The 24,139-nt window shown below is 39.1% G+C and overlaps 1 protein-coding gene across 5 annotated transcripts in view; it reads left to right on the forward strand.

Moving 5' to 3' along the window:
• prkcz (protein kinase C, zeta) overlaps positions 1 to 24,139 on the forward strand; it is a 161,451-nt gene that overhangs the window by 131,639 nt on the left and 5,673 nt on the right. For all 5 annotated transcript variants that reach the window (XM_015337182.2, XM_015337183.2, XM_015337185.2 and 2 more), the window contains 7 exons: positions 264 to 350; positions 1,057 to 1,192; positions 1,700 to 1,787; positions 2,156 to 2,275; positions 3,543 to 3,622; positions 4,932 to 5,021; positions 18,341 to 18,456. In XM_015337182.2, coding sequence (XP_015192668.1) covers positions 264 to 350; positions 1,057 to 1,192; positions 1,700 to 1,787; positions 2,156 to 2,275; positions 3,543 to 3,622; positions 4,932 to 5,021; positions 18,341 to 18,456 — 717 coding nt within the window. The remainder of the gene's footprint in view (positions 1 to 263; positions 351 to 1,056; positions 1,193 to 1,699; positions 1,788 to 2,155; positions 2,276 to 3,542; positions 3,623 to 4,931; positions 5,022 to 18,340; positions 18,457 to 24,139) is intronic.

A 24,139-nucleotide genomic window follows, 5' to 3' on the forward strand; every position in this document is an offset into this window, starting at 1 on the left:
TTATAAAAACCACTTCAGCACCATAAACTGTGCCTCCTGGCATTTGTTTTCTAAGATATTTGCTTCCCCCTGCCTTTTCCCCACACCTTTCTCTGCAAGGCCCTGGCCATCTTGATTTTTGTGAAGGCCTCAGAATGAGGGCTTGGTTCTAGAAGATGTGAGGCACACCATGTGCTTCAAACCTACTTTATCTGCAGAACACAGCTTTTTGATGGCTTACCTCATGTTCTGCCATTTCTCATGTTGTTGTTTTTTTGTTTCAGATTATTCCTTGTAATTGAGTACGTAAATGGGGGTGATCTGATGTTCCATATGCAGAGACAACGGAAACTTCCGGAAGAACATGCACGGTAACCAGCTTTGTGTTGTGCACCCCACCGTCTCCAGTGGGAGAGAGGAATCGTTGCGATCATATCCTCACACAGATGTTACCAATAGCAGATTGTGACACATAACTCAAATTGAGTTAACTCTTTTCTGGTATATGCAATTTTTATTGCTAAGAATCAGCCAGGTGTGACACAAGAGAGCTGACTTTTTTTCTGATTGCATGTTTTGCACTCTTAGCAATGGCATTGAATAGCTATATTAAAAAAAATGATGATAGTTTATCTTATCTCTTTCTGTTTTGCTAATTTTTTTAATGTTCATATAATTGATGTATTGATTTTGTCTACAGAGATTGTTTCACAAAAAAAAAGAGTTTAGTTTTTACTGTTAACTAAATGTTAATGAAGTTGGCTGAAATTTGCTCAATTACAGATGTCCAGAATGGGGCTAAAACTGCTTTCATGCAGTGCCACATTGAAAAATGAACTGGGCTTCTGAATATTTGATGACACTACTGTATGAAGATAAATGTATAAACTTTAAAAAATATATATGGCAGACATCATATTTAGTTTTGTTTTATATTTTATTTAAACATCTAGAATCTACTCAAGTACAAGTCTGTTGTCAGTTATCATTTTGCTTTTTTTTCAGAGAGGAGCAGAGGGGTGAATTTCATGACTGAAATTGTCAGTACTGTTGTCGTTTGTTCCCTTTAATCTTTAGATTTTATGCTGCTGAAATTTGTATCGCTCTGAATTTCCTCCATGAGAAAGGCATCATCTACAGGGATTTAAAACTGGACAATGTTCTCTTGGACCAAGAGGGACATATCAAATTAACAGATTATGGGATGTGCAAGGTAAAATGTTCCCAAGTATCTACCGTGAGCTTGTTAACTATAAGGAGCCTTAGAGCTGGCAACAGCAACAGCAGCCGTTTTAGACAAAATATGTTGAACTTCATCTCTTTTGTAAACCATAGGGTTTGTCTTTCTCCTACAAAAATGTTTTTTTTTTTTAATGAAAGGAGACAAAAATGTGTACTTTATCATGTTAATAATACTGATTGCTGTTTGTGTAAGACTAAAGAAGAAAGATGTACCAATCCAGCTCTGCTTGTTGTACAGTAAGCACAGCCTGTAAATGAGGTTGAAGTAGGGAGCTGTGTCAGCGTGTGGGCTGCAAAGGAACAAGTGGAGGTTAATTCTTTGCTTGTTCCTTTGCAACCTATGAATATGCTTGCGAAATATCTCGACTACAAGCAGAGTGTACTCCGGTATATAGGTAAAAAACCTTACAGTTGTTTAGGTTCGAATTGTTCACCGTATCACTAAGGTGCAACTCTGATGTCCTGTTTTTGTCGTCAGGAGGGCATACAACCCGGTGACACAACCAGTACATTTTGTGGCACTCCAAATTACATAGCACCAGAAATCCTCCGGGGAGAAGACTATGGTGGGTTTCTCCATCAAAAATCTTTATTTACCTTCCCTCTCCTCTTTGGTTTTATTATGAGCTAAATGACTTTTTAGATATCTGGATGAATTCTAACCTGATACCCTCTTGTTCAGTTGCTTTTTTTTAACACAGTCATGGCTTTTTCACACTGAACGGTGGCCTGTGGCCAGACACAGTAGAGTCTTGTCCAGCAGAGGACCCCATTAAACAGAAAGAGGGAAAAACAAATGATTCCAAACGATGAAATAAAATATACTGCACGCATACATAAAAACTGGAGGGATATGTACCCTCCAAAAGCCTTGAATGAATGTAATTGCTCTAAGGCTAAACCTGGGAGGATAACAACTGCTGTGTCTCGTCAGGGTTCAGCGTGGACTGGTGGGCTCTGGGGGTGCTGATGTTTGAGATGATGGCTGGAAGATCCCCATTCGACATCATCACCGACAATCCCGACATGAACACAGAGGAGTACCTGTTCCAAGGTGCGTTGTGTTCTGCATAGATTTTCTCCAAGTTCTGTCCCTTGAGCACAAGCAATGACATTTCAATCAGAGCTCTTAACCAGAATTCTGAATGACTCATTTCACAGCTCCATATTAACCCTTATTACTGTAAATCTTATTAAAGAAGCCCATTCTTTGAGTTCACCGGGGATTTGATCTTCTATACATCTTTATTGCTCAGCATTAAAATAGGCTAACTCATGAATAGACTGCCTTTTTGTAATTTTATCAACTTGTTTTGCAATCTATCTAAGTGTAGTTTTGATCATTGCTAGTGTGTATGTGTCCATTTACATTTATATGCTTCTATACATTTATGTGTATATAGAATTTTACCTGGACTGTATCCCACGATTTGGGTGTGCTTCCACTGTTGCTTTTAGAGGACAGTGCCTTGTGTTTCAGACACAGACCAAGACATCCTACTGTCAGCTGCACCTTTAGTTGTCCTCAGTCCCCAATGAAGTACACAGCAGGGATCTGGATCCTGCCTGAATGTAAATAACAAACACTCTCCACAGTTGCTGCTTGGCCATATGCTTTCAGTACAGCATAGGGCCAAACGTGTGTCTGGCAAGGAAGATTGAAGGCAGATGCTGTTATGTTTTCTCATCCTGGATTGGGGCTCTTCCAGAATTGGGGGGCGATTGAAACTGTGCATCACAGATACAAGTCGAGTAAGAAGACTCGACTTGATCATTGAAAAAGCAAAATCCATTTAAGTTTTCATCCAGAGAAACATGCAGTGTGGATTCATAACAAATAAAGAATGGCATTTTGAAATGGAAAATGGGGGAAAAAAATCTTACCCAGAAGATTGCTGTGTATGTGTGGTGGTTAGCCATTTTTTTATTTCAAAGTATCTGCATTTTTTCCCCTCATCCCCAGTCTCGCACACAACAGGAGGTTAATCATATGAAAATTAAAAGCTTTGTTCCTTGATTATTAGGTATTTCTGAGCAGATTGTGTCTTTTTTTACTACATAGATGGTTTGCTTTTCTAAAATAAAAGATGCATTGCAATTAAAGTTTCTGTAAGGTCCCCACTGTATTGTTTTTTAAAGATTTCCCCATTTTCTTTGCCCGGGTGTGTTTTTAAGATTTATATTCACAGACACTGGCAATTATGTACGAAAAGTAACTGTCTCTATGGTGCCCCCATAAACTGCATACAATGAAACCATATGTCCAGATATGTTGAATCATGTATTGCTTGTCTCTTTATGAATGTTTTCTTCTCCCCCAGTTATTCTTGAAAAGCCCATTCGCATTCCAAGATCTCTCTCTGTCAAGGCTGCCAGCGTATTAAAGGGCTTTTTAAATAAGGTAAGAGGCAGATCTTCACAATCTCGTCTGCAGTGTGCACAGTATTAGAAGATTATATATTCCCTTTTAATGGAAAGCACTCCTGTTTCACAGCAACCTGGAGTGCTCAGTCACAAAGCCAAGTGAAAAGTTGCAGATTCTCCACATGCAGAGATTTCAGATCTTGGTTCAGTTCTCAGAGAACTAATGCTTACATCTTGACAGTTTATCCCAGGTCATTGAAGCCAGAATTAAATTAAAAACTGATGAAGTAAAAATGAATCTCCCAGGAGTTTCATAGAAGCACTATAAGGTGAGAATGGAATATGTTATTTAATAAACCAACAGGGGCATAGTGACCCAGACTATGTCTAAATCCATGTCTATAAACATACATGAAATTATCATAAATATGTCATCCTTTGTAATCTGTTAATGCCACATCTGTATTATGTGCTGTACAATGTAATCCTGTCTATGGATGGCTAAAACTGTCTTGCAGTGGAATTACAGTGAAGTGAAACATACAGTACAGTGACATTGCCCACGAGAAATGATTTTTTTACCCCTGCTTTAACTCCTGAACCAGTGGTACAGAAGAGGTACCAGTTATAGTCTCTTTGTTTGTCCTCGGCATTAAGCATACTGTTTATCTCTGTTCACCTTGTGACTATTGTGACTAAAATTCAATTGCAAAGTATTATGAATCCTTTCATTACTTTGTGCTGATTGTGTTTAGTTTGACTTTAGGTTATTGAATTTCACAGTGTTGAATGAAAAAGAAACCTTGAGAGGAACAGGCAGCTTGTGTATTAGAAACGTGCAGACCTGTAGTATATGACAAAGGTGATTATGTACTTCTTTGACTGCACTGTAGGCTCCAGTTGAACATTGGAGCTCTTCACTTTCAGTGAACTTTCACTTTCAGAGTTTTCAGTGTACTACAAAACTAAAAACAAAGTAAAAGCAATTCCAACAGAAATCGATGGAAGTATAACCATTTTGTAGCTTCATTGTATCACATCTCAGAAATTAGCCAGACTTGGCCTGGTCAGTTAAGATGGGAGACGCCTAGCAGTCTCTAAGGAAAACCACGCTGCTGTGAATAGTGTTAGTGAGAAGGTTGAAGTAGTTCAGGTGGGGAGCTGCGTCAGCATGTGCAGGCTGCAAAGGAACAATTAATAGGTTTATTTAATGCTGAAAAGAGAAGAAAGAAAACACAACATTTCGGCTGTGGGCTGTGGAGCCTTGTTCGGACGTCACTGCCTTTGGGGGTTTAGTTCACTGTAAAAGCTCTAACCTCGGTTGAACTACTTATTTGACTCCACAGGACCCTAAAGAGAGACTTGGTTGCCAGGTGCAGACTGGATTTTCAGATATCAAATCGCACACCTTCTTTCGCAGCATAGACTGGGACCAGGTAAGACTGTGGTTTATCGGTTAAGTTGTGGACCTTGAGGTAACACTTCTTGCTTCTGACATTGCTTGTCATTAATATTTTATCAAAGGAATCAACAGCCTTCATTTCATAATCTTTTTTGTGCAAGGGCTCATAATATTTCACACTACATATGGCATGTGTCATGTAATGACATCAATAGATTGTCATATCACTCGGAGCAGTAGGTGGCTGTCCTTCTTTGGTCGCTGTAGCTGTTGGTTCTTTGCATGATGTGTGATAATGGGCTTGTATCGAAATGCATTTTAGTCAATCAGTAGATGATGTGTGCTTATTTTTTGGCATCTTGCTTAATAGTTGCTAATGTCTCAGCATGCTTATATTTGCTCAATGTGACAAAAGCACCATTTGAGCTCTCAGCACCCTCCTGTGATTGAAGGCAAATAACCCTAGCAGTCTATGCATTACAGAGCCCAGAGTAATGATTTAAGGTTTCTTTACTCCAGAAGCAGAGTGCACACTGAAAAAGTATAAAACATGGGTGAAAATGCATAATTTTATGCATTATAACACTAGTGTTAAATTAAATATCAAACCTCCACACTTGAATCAAATGAGAAAATGGAGATTTCTGTAATGGAGATACATATGGTCCTGTTAATGAGGGGCCATTGCTAATAGGCTGAGATCTAAGAATTTGGTGCAGCCAAAACTCGAAAGAAAACGCATAACGTGTGCACAGCACTCGCAAAGTCAATTAAAAAGTTCGCTTTTCTATGTTGAACAACACGATAAAAGGCTGACAATTTGGACGAATTCGCAGGCTTTGTCAGTGAAGGCTTATGACAGTGGTACAAGCAGGAATTCTCTGAAGAGACTGTGGACCGCATATTAGTTTTGTAGGAATATCCAATTTATTTGTCCTCTTTAAGTTACCCCAAGCATTGAATTCATTTGCGTCAATCATTGTGTAAACCCGGAATATCTGTTCCTCATGATACATGAAATATTTTCAATCCTAGGAGTCGCATCACTGAGGTACAGCTGGAAACACTGCTGTATTAAAGCCCTCTTTTCTTATCAAAAGATAATTCTTATACCCACAAGAAAAACAGACATGTTGTGGAATGCTATTTTTTTCCATTTTGTGCCCATTTAACTCAAACGTTTCTTAAAGTTTTCCTTTATTAACACTAAGTTGAAAAGTGGGGGTCTTTCTTAAATAGGAAACAGGCACCTTTGAGCTACATGATATGTACAATATGAAGATATGGGAGTAATGGTTGTAATCATTTAAGAAAAAAATATTGTAGACACTGGTATTGACCTTATTAAACATCAAAAGTCATAATGTTGTGATTATACTGCTGTGTTCTAAAGGTCTTCATTAAACATATAGTGGATGAAATGGTTAATCCTCACTGTTGCATAGTATGCTTTGTGAAGCAGATCCATTGAGCCTGCACCCTGCTGTGAAATTAGTTTATGACATTTTACAGTACATTTGAGATGTTGTGGTGTTAGTGTGATAGGTCTAGTTATCGCCTTTTTGATATTAATCAGATAAGATCCGGGACAGGCTGACTTCATGTTGCGTTTCACACAGCAAATGATAATAGTGACATTAGCACTTTGCTGATTTTGTTTAATTCATTTTTTTATATTAAGTGGTGTTCTGGAGCCTCTCGTCTCAAATGCTACATTCTGTTTGCTTGAGAATTGTGGATGGCTAAAACTGTTACCCATAATATATATGTATAATCTGTAACTGCAGTATATATGTATAATCCAAAGTTTTATAAATATATATGTTTATATAAGGAGCAAACAATTTCATACAAGCCTATGACAAAATGTTTTAAATCTTATATTTTAATATAAAATATTTAGCATTTGATATTCAAAAAAAATATTTCAGTCATGCTTGTTTCAATTCAGCACTGTTCCTACTTAAGTTTACCTGAAATTATCTGACAGCAAACAAGAAGAGCACTAGTTTTCTGTTAATAACTGCAGCTCATTCTCTTTTAATTATGTTTCAGCACTAGTTAGACACTATGATCAAATTAGTTTACCCCTGCTGGCCATTCATTCTTAAGGAGGTGTGAATCAACATTTGTAAATGCAATGCAGTTGACTGTAGATGGCAGTGTGCGTAGCATTCGCTTGTAGTCTTTCCACATAAATAAAAGTGAATTCTAAAGATTTTCAAATAACTGCAATGGGACAGATATACATGTTTTAAAAATTTAACTGGAAAGATGCAAAAAACTCTTGAAGGGATCCTGGAATTGTATCATGGAAATAACACATATCTTCAAAGCTCTTTTGCTGCTTTCACTGTTTAAATCTTTTTAAAATTTTAAAACATTGAAAACAGCTTGATAGAGGTGAATTGTGAAGGCTTGTGGACTGTATTCAGTCATTGCATGGAGTTAGTCTGATGAGGTAAAAGACATAAGGAAGATATGGAATCTCCATGAATAAAAACATCTCTGTATGAGACTGACAGACATTCTGGACTCTGGAAGAAATGGAAGAAAACTAAGCACTGAGCATTTGCTTCCCTGCCTCTCTAGCAGCAAAGGGGGTTGTGCGTTAATGAGCACAGCAACAGAAACAATACCGTTCCAACTGCTTCAGCTGGTTCAGTGCACAGCACTGCCACAATTAAGGGTGTTAGACTTAGTGTTAGACTTTGCAGCTCCATTCAAGGATAGCTGGTCATTAGAAATCTTGCACCAAGTACAAGCATGGCTGGTTGTAAGGAGCCTGCATATGTTGTCTTGGATGCCCAATAAGGAAAGGGAGCAGAGAGAGGCATGCATTTAGTGTGTTATTGTTTAATAATTGGACTTTGCACTTCCTGCTCGGGCAGTTACTCTGTTCTTTCAGAAAGACAATCGCACATTCTGTCTCCAATTTGTTGGAAGCCTAGGCAGACGGAAAGACCAAGAGATTTAAATCTCATGAATTCCAAGTCGTAAGAAAGCTCGCCCGTGTCTTCAAACGTCTAGACAGGCTGTCGTATGAAACTGGCAAACACTAGTCTATTGCTAATTAGAGGGTTATGGCCTTGGTTTCTGTTCAAGCCCGGCAGATTTTGTTTTGTTTTTTCATCTAGATTCCATGGGTTAGTGCATTATATATTAACTTGTGTGCGCCGCTTCAAATCTTCTTCTTTTCTTTCGAATGTTGTTAGAATAGATAGAAGTAGAGTGAAACATTTATTTGTTGAAATATTATACTGTGCGACGTCTGGGTCATTTTACAATTAAGAGATTGGTCATTTTTTTCAGCGCATTTCTGTACCTGTATGTGCTACAGATTATATTTCTGAATTAAACACCCGTATTGATGACTGCATTGTACAAATATGAAAGGTATATGCTCACGAACCTGTTGCACGACAAGGGGAAAACTCTTCTTCCTTTTTGCTTGTGAATAGAACAGGTGGTATTTACCAGGCTTACTCCCTTAGAGGAATCTCACCGCAAGGGAAGACTGATACGACGATAAAACAAACAAGAAGAGAAAGGAAGTTCAAATCCTCCTGACTTATTCCATTCTGTCGGCCTTCCACTAGCCTGACCGCCTACTGGCTGAGCCCAGCAGGGAGTCAGTCTGCGTCTGCCAGTGGAGGAAGCCCAGTCAGCCCCCCCACTGCTGGGCTGCATGCTGGGATACAATGGCAGGTTGAGTGTAACGCCTGCGGTACCCCTGCCATACATAATCAAGAAAATTGTCTTTAATGGGAGCCAGCCTGACTAAAATGTGACAGAAATTCAAGGTTTCTGGGCTCTTGTCTCTTAGTTGAGATCAGCAGGGCTGTCTACATTCATTCAGCAGGCTGGCTGACTACGTTATGCCAGCACAGCCCTGCTCCCTCATGGCCTGCTCTCAGCTATACAACTGCAGGGCCCACGTGCAGGCACCCGTCTCCACACAAACCTGCTTTGTATCGTCGACACAGAGTGATATTCATGCACAGAAAATAGGAACTGCCATGTCCTCTGAAAGTGAAGCCTTTCCTTGTAATACTCTGTCAAAAACCAGCACATTGAGATTCACTGAAGTTGTTTTTTTTTTAATGAAAGAGCTCACATTTGAGTAAGGGCAAGAAAAATCAGAAATGTACTTTTCATGCTCAGAACTTAAACAAGCAACAAAAAACCTCAAGTATAAGCTAGCTTTTTTGGGAGATTTTTAAAGTCTCTGGATGCCCAATAAGGAAATGGAGCTGAGAGAGGCATGCATTTAATGTCCAATAAATCCTGGACATTATGAGGACCTTTTGGGCTGTGCTGCACATTCTCTGGAAACTTTGTGATGGATGGTCTTGATTTGAGCTCAGAGTGTTGCTGCCTGAACTGATGAACCTTGAGGTGCTCTTTTGTACACAGGCAGGCAGCTGCCTTTAAATAAATGGCATTTGAACGGGCCTGAGAACTTGTGTTGGGCACCTGCAAAGGAGAAATGATGAAGTGTGATGAAAGAGACACTTCTGCATTCATCTTCTGGGAATCATAATTATGACAGGGAGAGTCATGACCTCAGCATTCAGAAGAAGCAAAGGCCTCTGCAGTAATTGATTTCCACAGTGGCAAAAGATGACCGCCACTAGTTCAGCACCATAGGTTAAAGTGTATCCATTCTTAAAAACCTCATCATCCTCGGGTAGACTTGGCTGTCCTCCTGCAATGCTTGAAATTGTGCGGTTTTAAAATTTTAACATTTTCCTTAGAAACAGAAGGGCATAAAAATGGATCGCTGCCCTTTAAGAAGTGTCGAAATCCTCTTTTATCATAACCGAAATTGCGATGCTGTGAAATCTCTGCTTCAAAAAAGGAACTGAAAGCCACGCTAATTTTAAAACTCAAGGTCCTCACCCCCGTCCTCACTGTCCTTTTGCAGAGGTTGGAAAAGCACTTAGTACAAGGCAAAGAGTTAACAAAAAAATGCTACTACTCTGCAAGACTATAGCTAATTGAAGCTGTCTCAGGGTGTTAGCTGCATTAGTGTTCGACGCACTCAGAAATCCCAGCACCTGTGTCAGACGGGGGGATAGTTAACACTCGGGGAAGAAACGCTGTGAGCAGGAAGCCGATTCAGCGAGCCCGCACTAATGTCATCATCGTCACGCTTCCCTGCTTCAGAGACACAACTTCAGGCTGTAATTTTGTTCCAATCCATTACACCACCTGGGGAGCTGTGCAGACAGCGGCTTTGTGGGAAAAAATAAAAAAAAGAGAGCAGCAGAAGTAAAAAAAAAAGGAATGAAAAATTGTAAATGCATTATTTCTTCATTAAGTACTACCCCCATTCACACTCCGGATATCTCAAGTATTTAATTTCCATTTATTAATGATTAACTTAACGCGTGTACATGACACATGATTAATTTAATTGGGAGTGGAGTGTAACAGGTTTGTTTCCATGTATGTTTTATAGCTGCGCATCCCCACCCCAGTCTCGGGAGAACTGCACTCTAGCTGTGTACATGCCAGCATACCAAGATTCTCATATCAGTTGCGCCTGGTGGGGGCAGTTTCCTCAGAAGAAGCATGTCTGAAATTAATATTTTAAAGGCCGTGCAGTGCTTCTGACTTCCTTTTTCATTTTTAAGTAACTGACAAAAAAAGCAACATATGCAATTGTTGATTTCATGTGTACCATGTACCATTCGCTCTACAAACAATATTAAGTTTCAGCAGATCCATTACAAAAGATGCTGTAGTGCCCCATGTTAAATGCACAGTAAAGTATAGTAAAAGCCTGGTAAATTGTAGAGCATTACAGTGTGGTAAAGCATGATAAAAGCCGTGAGACACACGGTAAAAGTGTAAATAGCTTGCAAATGTTCTGCAGTAAACTGATTTTTTGTTTTGCTTTGGAAAAGGCAAGACTCTATAGCAGGGCTTGAGGCTGGTCTCTGGTGCCTGTGTGTGCCTGGAACTAATTGGACGTTACCTATAAAACAGGGAGGTGTTGCCGGGGCACATGGGTAGACATGGTTCAGGTCTCTATCTTTTATCCTTGAACAGTATAATAAACAAATCGGTCCAGAACACTCACCTGTATAATAGCATTTGCTGGGGTTTACTGACTGTGCTCTGTGTTTAACATGAGAAAGGTGAAAAATCTTCCTCCTGCCTTGGTCTGACTTTTTAACCTCCTTTGTGAAGGAGATGAAAAAAAAATTGAAGTGGGAAAAATCTAAATAAGGCCTTGAACAAAGCTTTTGAAAATGTTCTGGTGGTATCAAGGGTATTAACAGTTGCTTAAAATGTTGGTTCAGAGAAGCCTTTCTCCTCGTGACTTTGTCCTCCCCAATTGTGCCCAAACCTCAAGAATGGCAAGAAGGAACACTTTGTTTATCTTGCCTAAAAATTGGATTAAATGACCTGGGAATTGGCATGCAGATCTGAATCTAAATCCAAAAACAAAAGCCAAGAAAAATGACACCTGTCCTGCAGAGGAGAAACCCGAGGAGCATTTGATAGACGCAAACAGGATTTCAAAACAATTTTCCAGCTCCCTAGTTTCTCCATTTGCAGAGTGATGGCCTGAAAAGATGAACAAGCACAGCCAGTGAGATGCAGCTGGTTGAAAAGGGATTGTTCCTCACTGCAGACAGCAGGGCACTGCTGGTCAACAAGCTGGGATCAGAAACGCTGTCCAGTCCTGATACGTGGGGGGTGGGGGGCTGTACCTTTTAGCTGCATCAACAGCTGTGTATTAAAAAAAAGTCCTAATTTAATAATGAATCCATCAAAAATCATCATTAATAAATATTGGTGTAAATGCCTATTTTACAGTGAAATTAAATATATTTGGCAATGTATTTTGACAGCGATACATATACAGTACGGATTACCGAAATCATTTATAAAGCTATCCAAAAGGGAATGATTTATCCAGTGCAGAGTAATCTGATTGACTTGGCTGAACTAATGGAACTGGACGTGTGTTTTTCCATGAAAATGTCACACACTTTGATCTGTAGCGGTTTCATCTTCACAGCAGTGAGACTATTTGTTGATGTTTAAATGTATAAATATTAATTATCTGTCCCTAAGAGAGCAGGTTTTTACTAGAGCAGTAAGCCATTTGAATGTTGTTTATATGTGCAATTGTGGTTAAATGTCATTTTACGATTAGCGTGCCTGCTATTATGAGCATACGCAAAACCTAAATCCAGTATTAAAACAAAAGCTAAAACTATGATAAATTGTTGGATTATAGCAAAATATTAACATGGGACGAGTGCATTCAGCTTTAAAACATCTTTTTCATGTTTACTTCTTTAATTAAATGAAGGTCTATTAAATTAAATACAATTTTTATAGATTTCCATGCTTTCGTGTGTCACTGGGAAATTTAAATTCTAATCTGCTATTTTGCGAATGTTTGGCATCAGTGCTTCAATCACATAACCAGACCCCTAATGTACAGAGAGCGTTGTCTGTGTGGAGTGGGAGGCTGACCTGGTAAAGCTCCAGCTTTAAAAACTGACAGGAAATGCACTCAGCTCTGTTTTGATTTTTGCTCTGAGTCAGGAAATACACTCGGCCCCCGTGCTCGGTCTCAAGCTTCTCAAGTGCTCTGAGATTAAAGTAATAAGGTAAATGAATGAGCTCCCTTCTGTGTCTCTGTTTTCCCCTCGGTTTCTTTCTGGATTCTCCAACAGGATCCGTGGTGTTGTCTGTTAGGACATAATTAAGACTTTGATTGACAGGGTGCACGAGTTATAGCAGAACTTTTTCACCTTCTTTCTACCATCCAGCCAGGACTTTTGATAAGCAAAAACCAGTAGGTTAGAAACTGATAACAAAATTTTCCTGTGTTGATATCTGAGTTATTTGGAGTCTTCTGCACAAGCTCTTTTGTGTGCTGTAAGGTATAGTGGTGATACCTTTACTCAGTTGTCATGACAGAATGTGGCAGTGATTTCTTTTGAAATGATGAGCAAGCAGTGTTTGTGAAACCTCATGCTGATGAATGCCATTTATACAAGAAGATGATGCGGCATTGCTAGCAGTAATTAGTTGTAATTAGACTCTTCTTGGGGGCAGATCCAAACCTAAAAATGAGATTTTTGAAAGTCTTCTGAGGTTAACAAACATTCAGATGTGAAGTACAGAATTTGACAGGAGATCTATTTACGTCTCAATGATAGACCCTTGAAAGCTTCTTTCACTTTTTATCCTATGCTGTTCTGTTAGGTTTGATATTCTTGCTTAAAACAAAAGTGTAGTGGGCACACTTTTACAGATGCTCGCTGTACAATAAAAAGAAAAGTTCTATAACAATTACCCATTAAAATGGAGGGAACAGTTGGTGATCAAGCTATAGTCTAGTTCATTAGGACTGTCAGTGTAGGTGCTCCTGGGGAAGGAAACAAATCTGAAGCTGTATTCACTCTCTCAGGCACTACTGTACCTACACAGCTTTCTGTAATGAAATTAAAAGCATCTGTCATTTGATATTAGAAACCTCCTGTAACTGCCTGAGTCACATGACACCTGCTGGTTTAAAACACAGAAAAGGTTATAACCACACTCAAACTCAGAAAAAAGTACATCTTCAAGTGTCTGGGCTCATCTTTGCTAACACAGCATTGTACAGCTGGCCTTAAAGGGGAACCTGTTGTGGGATGATTTGGTCTTAGTGTTCCCACAGATTGGGGAAGACTAATCGCCACCTTAGTCGGGATGGTTCAGGATTCAATATTGAATCATAGGCTGAGGTATTAATTTCTGTGGTCAGTCGTCTGAGGAGAGCAGAAGGTGGTGTTTGAGCCTGGTTTTGTGTACCCTGCAGTGGTGTTGCCTCTGTCTCACTCCAGTTATCACTGTCTTATTTTACAGACCTCTGGTGTGATGTCATTTTTCAGCCGTTTGGAAATACTGTTACCTTTACAGTTTGCGTCAGTTTTTGTGCAACTGGATTTATTCTAATTGGTCTCCAGCTCTGTCAACGAGCGTAATCATGCTATTTTGGCAAGTGTCGTGAAGCTGCAGTGGCAAAGTGCGTCATCTCAGTTGCTAGACCTGGCTCCTTCCAAATTGCTGAAAACCCACAAGGCCCAGGGTAATTTAACAACCTTGCGCTGTGCTCAGCCTTTTTTCTTTAAACCTACATTGGCCCCCAGGCACTTGTCTGCTTTTGCATAGGAAAGCGACGAAAAGCAACTAGCCACTTCTCTGCAGATCATTAAATTGTGCAGTTCCCTTGCCTAGACACAGTGTCAAAACTGTCTACAGCAGGGAGGGGAAAAGGGTGATGCCTGGTATAAACCTCTTTTTTTACACACACAAAACCAAAAAAGGTAGCTGATTCAACCTGCGCTGTTAAAGGGCAAGCACTCGGAAATCTTTGCGTACATGTCACTCAAATACCTAAATGAAATGAAGCTAGATTGAATGAGAGAGGTGTTTACTTTTAGTCATTGAATTTTATATTAGAGCTAAGTGCTGACATTGCACTGAAGCTAATTTGCCATTTGTAAAGTAAGTGTAGTAAACAAATATCTTAGTTTCATGAAGATGTTAGAGATGTTTACAAAAACTAGTGATCTGTAGGTACAGTACATCCTGTGTTTTAACTCCTTTAATTCCAAAATGCTGAACATTAATTTTCAAAGACCCTTACTTGCTGAGCTTTGTATTTACTCTGTGGTAATGAATAAGAAGTGTGTTTGGACTGGTTAGTGTCTTTATTTACTTACGTACATTATTATTTAAGAGTAATTATTAAGAGATTTTTTTATATTGCTCCATATACAGTATTGCCTTACTTGAACGAGACCAAAAACATTGCCGTAAAATAAGTCTTCTTAAACACTGCATACTTTTTTGTCTGGAAAAAATCAATTAACCATAGTTATGGCACTCCCTTTCATAAGGAAATTCAAATAAAAAGGACAGAACTCTTTAATGGTAAACTTTATGGTGGTGTATTACATAAATGTATAAGAACAGTTAAGAAGTCATTCAGCATGTCTAGCTCATTTGGTGGTTAGAGGTTAATTGAACCGAGGAGCTTATCCAGCCATTTCTGGAAAGAACCCAGAACACTGGCTTCCACAATATGGCCGGATACCTTGTTCCATACTCCTGCAACCCTTAGGGCAAAGAAGTGTCTGCTGTGTAGTGTTCATGAAGGCATTATGACTGTGTGATTTAGTCTCATTCAAGTAAAGAGTAAGTCTTTATATTGTATGTTTGAACAGAAGTGTGTTTTCTGAATAGACATAAATGTGAAGATCATGGATGGGCAGTGCTTTTATAAAGTCAGTATGAAGTCAGTTAGAAAGAGTATATATCATATGCTCCTTGCATAGAGGTTAAAGGGAAGCAGTAACTGAGTGAAAATGTCTAGGGTCTAATTGCTTCAGACTGTGACTAATGCTTCACAAGCCTTGGAGAGTTTTGCTAGCCAATGAAGAAAAATCTACACCAATCCCACCCGCTTCAGGGTTACAAAACAGGCAGAACTCCCTCAACTTATAACTTAGAATAACAACCATATTTTCTACTTTCTCACAAGCTTGATAAATTAAGCACACAGGGAAATGGAAGTGATAAATCGCACAAGGACAGCATTGCTCTCTTAAACTATTGTCTTAGCCTAGGGCTCATTATATTAAAAAAATGTATCTTGGAAAAGAGAAAAATAAAAAAGATGGATTTTGCTGATGTTGAATCCCGTTTTCAGGGGTCTGGTGAAAACCTAGTGTAGTCTGTAAGTCATGGCTCACAATTTAGTTTCTTGTTACTATGACAGGGGACGGGGTGTATTTTTCTGACCAGCCTTATATAAAATAGTGCAGAAAAAGAACTGGTGTTCTAATAGCATCAGACTTCAGTGTAAAGGTCTTTTTAGCATAGCAGTTCATTTGAACATGGTCTGTATATAACTAAAATAGAACATACTCAATGTGGACATCACCTCTTTGTTTTCCATCCATCCATTTTCTAATCCCAGCAATTCCTATCCCAGAAAGTAAAGGGACCAAATTGAGATACACCCTGGGCAGGATGCCAATTCATCACAGACACAAACACAGACTCAGACTCACACCTAGGGCCAATTTTCCCACATGCCAGTTATCCTACCTGTATGTCTTTGGACTACAGGAGGAAACTGGAACACCTGGAGGAAACCCATGCAAATTCAGGCAGAACATACAAACTCCATACAGACAGCACCCCAGGTCAAGGAACAGAACCCTGGGCCCCACCGCTGTGAGGCAGCATGGCTAGCCACTGAGCCACCCCTCTCTGCTTTCATTTTACAAGTAATATTCCCTGAGGGAAAGGAAAAGATTTGAAATGTCAAATCTGCTCAGGGCTAGTGTGGGAAATCGGCCTGGCGTATTTAACATGTGCCTCCTTTATGCAGTTGCGGAGAGAAAGGAACACCGAAACAAGAAGGAAGCAGGTTACCGATGATGTTAAACAAGTGAGAAGGGAGAGCTCTCCTGCTTACTTTTTGTTTTGCTCTTTCTTATGAACGGGGGCATTCTTGTCTCCAGAAGAAAAAGCACACAAATGAAGGAAAACTACAACTATCAAAACAAACCCCACGTAACCCTTGCTGTACATTTCCAACCGAGTACTTAAGTACCTATGAGCCCATAATGGCTCTCTCCCTCTCTCCCCATTGATTGTTGACGTGTACGAATGAGTGTTCCTACACTGTGAGCCACTTCATCCATTTACCAGCTACATTTCCCGCAAAAACCACTTCATCTACTTTGTTTTTTTTTTCTCCCTTTCTACTTTTGCCCCTGCCTGTGACGCAAGTGATGAAATGTTATTAGTTGCCTGTTTTTCAGTACACAAGATCCCGCCACCCCCCACTACCACCTCTGTCTTTTTTTCCACCATCAGCTTCAGGTTTGTTTTTGCTGCTGGAGTGAGAATGTCACGATATTCATGGCCCGGGGTGCAAAACAGGTTTTTCTCTTGCTAAGTTTTGCAGTGCCTGAATTCTCCAAACTCTGTGCTGTATTAAAAGCTCCCAGTGCAATGGAATGATAGAATATTCAATGGCATTTGCAAACCTTTTACTCCAACATGCAATTTGAAATGAAGTTCGAAATGTTCACCCACTGGTCAAATTATCCCACTTTTATTTTTATGAGTACCAAGTATTTACACAGCTTAAACGAGACCCAGCCTGTCTTCTGCAAGGCTTTGAAATATCTCGGCCCTGCCCTATCCCATTCTTCTTGTAGGGTTTCCAGCCAGGTAATTCGTTGTGAAATTTAAATACTCTGGCTCCTGACATTTTCAGCAGGATTGGGAACTGGGCATTGCTGTAGCTCCTCATGCTCCTCGGGCCAGCAGAGTGCACAGAGGGTTTGTTCATGGGACTGGGGATTCCTGATGGGTTAGCCAGTGAATGTCCATCTGGCATCTAAAGCAAAATGTGGTGGATTCTATACTAATATGTTGCAGTGAGGGAATACTGTCCCAATAATCCATGGAAAAAGAGCATCGAGGAACCCACTTGTGGGCAATTTTTAAAATATTAAACCAGATAAATTGATAATACATTCGCATTTACAATGATGACTTGCTAAATACCCATTAATAAAGTTTTTGTTTTACTTGAGCAATCTGAACAAACTGCTTTGGATTTTAACCCACAATCTTCTGGTAATACTTAGATAGATCCCACACCTGCTCCACATTGCTGTCCCACTTCAGTAAAAAAAAATTTTTTTTTTTTATTCAGTCTTACAGTATGCACAAAGAGTGTAATTTGAAATTGCTCTAGTTTATTGGTCTTTGCATGATTTTCCATTAACATCCTTTGGGTGTTTCAGTGGTGCTTCAGATTATTGTACTTGTTACTTAATAGAACCTAACAGAACAATTTTGTGGCATGGTGAAACATGCCCAAGACTGATATATTCTATTTCCCCAATGATTGCTTTAAGGAAAAGTCACGCTTTTAAACAAATTTAAGCAACATCACCAAAAATTGAAACCATACAAAACAGAGTACAAATCGGAGAAATTATTAATTTGTCTGTTGATTTTATTTCAAGGACCTAAAATGACCTACTGTATATTCTACACAATATGTGCTACCCATTTATACAGATAGGTTTGGTAAAGCACTCTGGTTAAATTACCTTGCACAAATTAAACAAGGAGTTGGAACCCCTGATGTTCCAGAGTCCAGAGCTATGACAAGATAGCTATGAGCTATCTTCATTTTTATACTTTGTCCCACTGCTTTTTTGAGGTGCTACAACTGCCTACATTATGAAACCACCATTACAGGCTTGTTTTTTGTTGTTCTGTCACACTTCCCATTTTTAGCTGGAGAAGAAGCAGATGACGCCCCCTTTCAAGCCCCAGATTACGGATGACTATGGTTTAGATAACTTCGACACTCAGTTTACCAATGAACCAGTGCAGCTAACTCCGGATGACGAGTGAGTACATTCTTACTGTTTTAAAATCATTCATCTGAAGTGAAGAGTGACAGCATATCATGAGTGATTGCTCTGCTTCTTTGCACAAAAGCTTTAGCATGGACATTGTCAGTTTAAGCTGCCACATTCTGAATAATTTTAAATATACTATTTTGGTTGCAGAGGGTAATTCTAAATTAGTTGGCCTACTCAGACAGCTGTATCTGCACTGTAGACCAATGAAATTTGGTGAGTATATCACCAGGGACCATGGACACCGATGAGACCCAATGAAGACCATTATATTGTCTGAGTTTGATGTCATTTGGGTACATTATATATTGTATATATCCTCTGGTGTCAGTGACATCTGTGGTGTGCTGTGACTATGCAGACTTTAGCCTCATGGTTCAGTTTGTATATAAAACACATTTCATGCCTCCACATTTTTTAAGTTGTTTGAAGAGGGCACCTACCTTACAAGGATTTATTGTGGTGTGCATATACTGTACACCAGCAGTGCTTGGGGCACTAGACAGGTTAATTCAAAACAAAAACAGAGCATTGAACAGAAATAAAGACAAAAATAGAAAAAGTGGAGAAAAGAGAAAAGGCACAGACTAAATAAAAGCCTGACTAAATAGGTTAAGTGTTTAGTCCACATTTACAAACTGTAAGAGATTCCAGGGTCGTGGAACAAGTAGGCTGAAAGCATGCGTCCCGAGACAATTGTACATATAAGAAGGTACTAAAAGAGGTGCCTGAGCAGAACGTAAAGCCTGCTTGGTACATAGGGAGTGATGAGAAATGATAAGTATTTTAGGGATTTAATGTGTAGGCCTTTAAAAGAGTAACATTTTGAACTGAATGTGCTGGATAATGAGGAACCAGTGAAGACCTGTCAGAATTGGGGTGATGTGGTCAGGGAGCCTTGAGCATGTTAGATGTCAAGCAGATGAGTTTTGGAATGGGTGACGTTTGTTTAGGAGGTGGGTAGGAAGACCACTGTAAAGGCAGTTACAGTACCCAGCTGAGATGTGATGAAGCAGGTGTTCTGCAGCAGTGTAATCAAGAAAAGACCAAATGTGGGCAGTGTTTCTGAGGTGAAAGTAAGAGACTTTACAGGTGGCTTTTATTTGTGCATCAAAACAGAACTCGGGATCAAACAAGACTCCCAGATTTCTCATAGGAGGACATAATTTGAGGCTACGGTTTCAAGTTATTGGGAATTAAATGAGATGTAGTTTTCCTGGAATTTATGCACATCGCCTCAGTTTTAAATGGAGGAAGGTTGAGCTGAAGCAGGCCTGAATTTCACTGAAAGAGACCCTTTGCCGATAAGTTTCCCTAATAAAAGTAAATAGATTAAAATAATAAAAGATTTGATAAAGCCCTGGTATAGATGTGTGTCTCTTTCATATAATGTGCTCATAGAAGGTGCAATATAGCATTACGTACTGTTCATAATTTATTATATAGGAAATTCAAATGTGGCTTATTATCTGTATATTTCTTCAGGTCTGGTGTTTAATACTCTTAGATAATACAGAAAACATGCATGGGAGCACAATTAAATTCTGTTAATGAACACTATAACCCTGGTTGGAATAATTGAATTAACAATGTTATCGAAATGAACTGTAACACTTCTATTCTGATAATTAATTAATTTTTTACATTTTTTCCCCTTGATTTACCATGGTTTGTGCAGCATACATCTTTCCCCATTAACTTCAATCTCTCTCAAAGTTGTTTGATAACTGTCTAGTGTTTTACATTGATCTACATATATTACTGCTTGAGATTTTTATCCAGTCGACACACTTTCCTTGTTGTTGCCTTAGATATAAATTTTGCTGGTCCTTAAATAATCCTAATAATACAGTAGCTGTAAAATGACATGGAAATACCTTCCGGACGTCAACTGTTCTTTTTATTTCAGAGTGAAAAAGTGCTGATTTTTTTTACCTGTAAGTTTGGTTCTGCCAAGAGTTCACATGTGATATGATTAATTTACGCCCTGGTTTTCTGTCAGGATAAAACATTTTCACAGAGTTTGTCATGCAGTTTAAACTAATATTGGTAATACTTGTAGAGGTCAATGTTAAAAGATGGTACTGAACTCATTCCATAACTTATCATATTTCACTAAGTATCAATTATGAACAAATTCCTACGATATTTTTATAGGAGCATTGTGTGGGCAGACGTCTGAGTAACTATAGCCTTAGAAGTGAATGAAATGCTGAAGTGCGTATAGATTTCAGGTTTTAAAGTGTAGTTTGTATATTCAAAAGTTCAGCTTAACCAGAAACACATGACTGACCAGATTTAAAAAAATGTTTGGATTAGCTTAAACACAGCGAAACAGTGGGGCTTATTGATTATTGTAACAATCTTTGAATATTTCATTTCCAAATAAACTAAAAGCAGCACTATTTTGTTTAATAATTTTCCACAGTTACAATAACTACACAATACCTATTCCCAAGAATATTGTTTATATAGTGGTAACTAATTGTCTATATCAAAGGATCAAGTAATGTAGAGTTTTAATCTCATCGTCTCTCTAACCACACTAAAAATACCATTTTATTTTTTTGGCCCCTTGAAGGAACTTTAGATTTTCTCATGGAAGAAAAAAAAATAAAGACAGAAGAGGAACAAAATACATTTTAAAAATATCAGCTGTAAGAGTCTTAAACACAGCTGTTGAAGTGTTGAATACTTACTATATACCCAGTGTGAAACAATAAAGTTAACTCCTTGCCCTTTAAACCTCTTGCAAACCTTGATTATAAAATTCCTACAGGGGAAACAGAATGCCTCCATTATTAGTTTGAGATGTACAGTATGGCAGGTACAGAACCTGTGCAGATTCCTACTGTGACTGCTCTCGTGCAGGTTGTATGCCTCTCTGGTCATGTTCAAAGGCATATGGCAATGCAGAAGTAGTAGGGAAAAGCACTCAAACTTTCAAATACATAAGAACAATTGCATAAATCCTCTCTGTGAGAGTTAATGTATATGTTTTGCATTACTACAGCAGTTCTCCCGTTTCTTTTACTAGACCAGTGCACACATAATGTCCCAGTGGTCACTCCTAGGAAATGTTTTAATGAAGTGCCAACAGGTTGAGTGTATTCATGACAGTGACCTCAACTGCTTCCACATAATGTCATCTAGCTGTTTTTGCTTTCTTCATTTCTGGATGCAGAAAAGGTTATTCTCTGTTTTACTCTGAGTAGGTCTCAGAGGGTTGAAAAAATCAATGTAGATCAACACTACACCGTCGTAAAATACAGCATTAGGATGTACTCTAGAAACTAATTAAAATATCTTGCCTAAGTTACATTTATGACAGTGTGTCTAGAGGGCTCCCAAAGGGTTACCTTTTTAATTAAAAAAAATATAAACAGGTTTTCAGAGTTGTGCACATTGCATGGTAATGACAACATCTCGTCTGCTTAGATGTATGACGTTGGTTTTTGCTAACTTTATTATGACTGTGGGCTGCTTGAACTTTCGACCCTGTGCATACCACCATTCCAAATCTGAATTAAATCAAATGTCTGCTCATTTGACAAACCGAAAAGCATTGGCATTTTAAGAAACTGTGTGAAGTCTGTGAAGCAGAAAGGGAAGAATAAAACAAGACTTCAAAATAAGTCAACTTTGTTATGTCTAGTGTCAAGTTAAGCGATCATGCTGAGTAGTGTGAAAACTGAAAAATGGCTGCTGTCTACAGTCTGCCTGTAGGTTGAAGTGTGGGGTGTTGATAGAACGCAGGCTAATGTCTGGACAGGAACAGAACAGGAGTTTTAAATGTATTTTAACCTCTGCAGCATTTCTGCCACATAGGAATGTTAAAACTTGTAAAATTGTAATTCACTTATCATTAACAAATATTAGAACTAAACAGCAGCTTGTCATTTCCTAGAGACTTCATGCTACTAGTCAGTGGAGATCCACTGTCACATGCTAGGTTTGTAACCTGTAAAGGCCAGTAGCTCTTTTGGGTTGGATCTTGGCCTACATATTCAAATTAAAGTTGATGCAGTAAGAAGCTGGCTTGTTCTTCGATGGGCAGTGTGGAGTAAAGCTTTGGATTTTAAGGGAATGAAAGTTCCTGATGAGCACTGCTGATACAGCTGGGATGTGTACAAGTAAGCTAGCAAGCTGGGAGGTCCCGATTTCCTTTGAGCCACTGAATACAATACCACTTGGCCTCTTTTCAAAGTACTTACACTTCCGAGAAACCTTTTCAAAACCTGCACAAAACTCTGAAGTGAGATTCACCTACCTTGTTTGCACTTGTTAAATAATGCAGAAGTGAATGGAAAATGAAGATTGACATTTGTAATTTCTTTCAGCGAATTCAGCTTAGTTTGTGGCTTTACTTTTTTTCCTCGGTCTCTGAAGATTTTCATCATGTATTCCTCACTTTGTTTAGAAAGGTTTGCGGCTAGTCTTTTGAGCTTCACTATACAAAGAAACTGTATGGGAAGGAGAAAAATGCCCTCAGCGCTTTCAATGACTTTGTTATTCAATGCAAACAGTCTGTCCAACTTAATCAATGCAGACGCATTTTCGCTTGGGAGCTCAGGTCTATAATTTTTTGTGATTTAATGTTTTTAAATGAAAAAAAAAACTATAAAGACTTGGCTCAGCTACAGAACTGGCACTGCCCTATTCAGTTGCCTGTAACTATGGTGAGAAAGACTTCAAACAGTCAGGGTTTTATTATGTGGCCTGAGGAAATGCATAGGCTGGTGTTTTAGGTATGGCGCCAACAAGTATTCCATGGCTTATATTTGTCACACTGAATTTTAGTTAACTGCATCTCAAGAATTACTCACCCAAATGTGATAATGCAGGCGTGCCGCAACAAGGGAACTCAAGAGTGCAGAGTTTCATTGCCATGGTGTACTTCCTTTGAAGCACTAACCGGACTGGGAGAGAATTTCTCTGTGATTTGATTATGTCCAGAAAGATGAAGACCAAAAGCCAGGCATAGTCTCAGGAGTGCATGATGGAACCAAGTGCCTGGTGACATCAATGGTACAACACACACCAACTGGGGTGGGCACTCCTCGCTTGGCATGACAGTCTTGTTGGCTAGAACAGTGGTTCTCCACCCTGGCCTTAAGACTGCAGTACCATCTGATTTTTTGTCTCAAGTGAGTCATCAGTGGGTTAGACTAGTTGATCCCCTGTCATCAACCTGCATGTCTGATTAGACCTTCTTAAGCCGTTTCTATACTCAAGTCGTCTTTGTTTTCAAAATCGCTTCAGTGCAGGTGTGGTGTGGCCAAGAAATGCAACAAAAGAAACTGTTTGGTCTCACCCCAACTCGTTTCTGAAGTGGTCACTCCCTTATTTCAGCTCTTAATGAGAGGCCAGTTAATGTTGTCCAGAACCAGGCGGGGTGACTATCAAACATTCCCACAGTTAGCGTGCTTTCCTCTTTGCTCTGCCAGGGAACTGCTCATATTCCACTTACCTGAACCAGGGCAAAGAAAAGAGCTGATGCGAATTATGATTTGTTTTTTTTACAAAGGTCTTAATGATCGAGGGTGGGTCAATTATACTAACAACTCAGCTGGAGTAAAAGCATGAGAACACAGTGGGCCTAAGGGAACAAGTGTGGAAACCATCAGAATTGAGGATTCGCAATTTGCCCCTCAAGAGAACACCCTGCCAG

This window comes from Lepisosteus oculatus, chromosome 25, assembly GCF_040954835.1.
Source record: "Lepisosteus oculatus isolate fLepOcu1 chromosome 25, fLepOcu1.hap2, whole genome shotgun sequence".
NCBI classification, from domain to species: domain Eukaryota; kingdom Metazoa; phylum Chordata; class Actinopteri; order Semionotiformes; family Lepisosteidae; genus Lepisosteus; species Lepisosteus oculatus.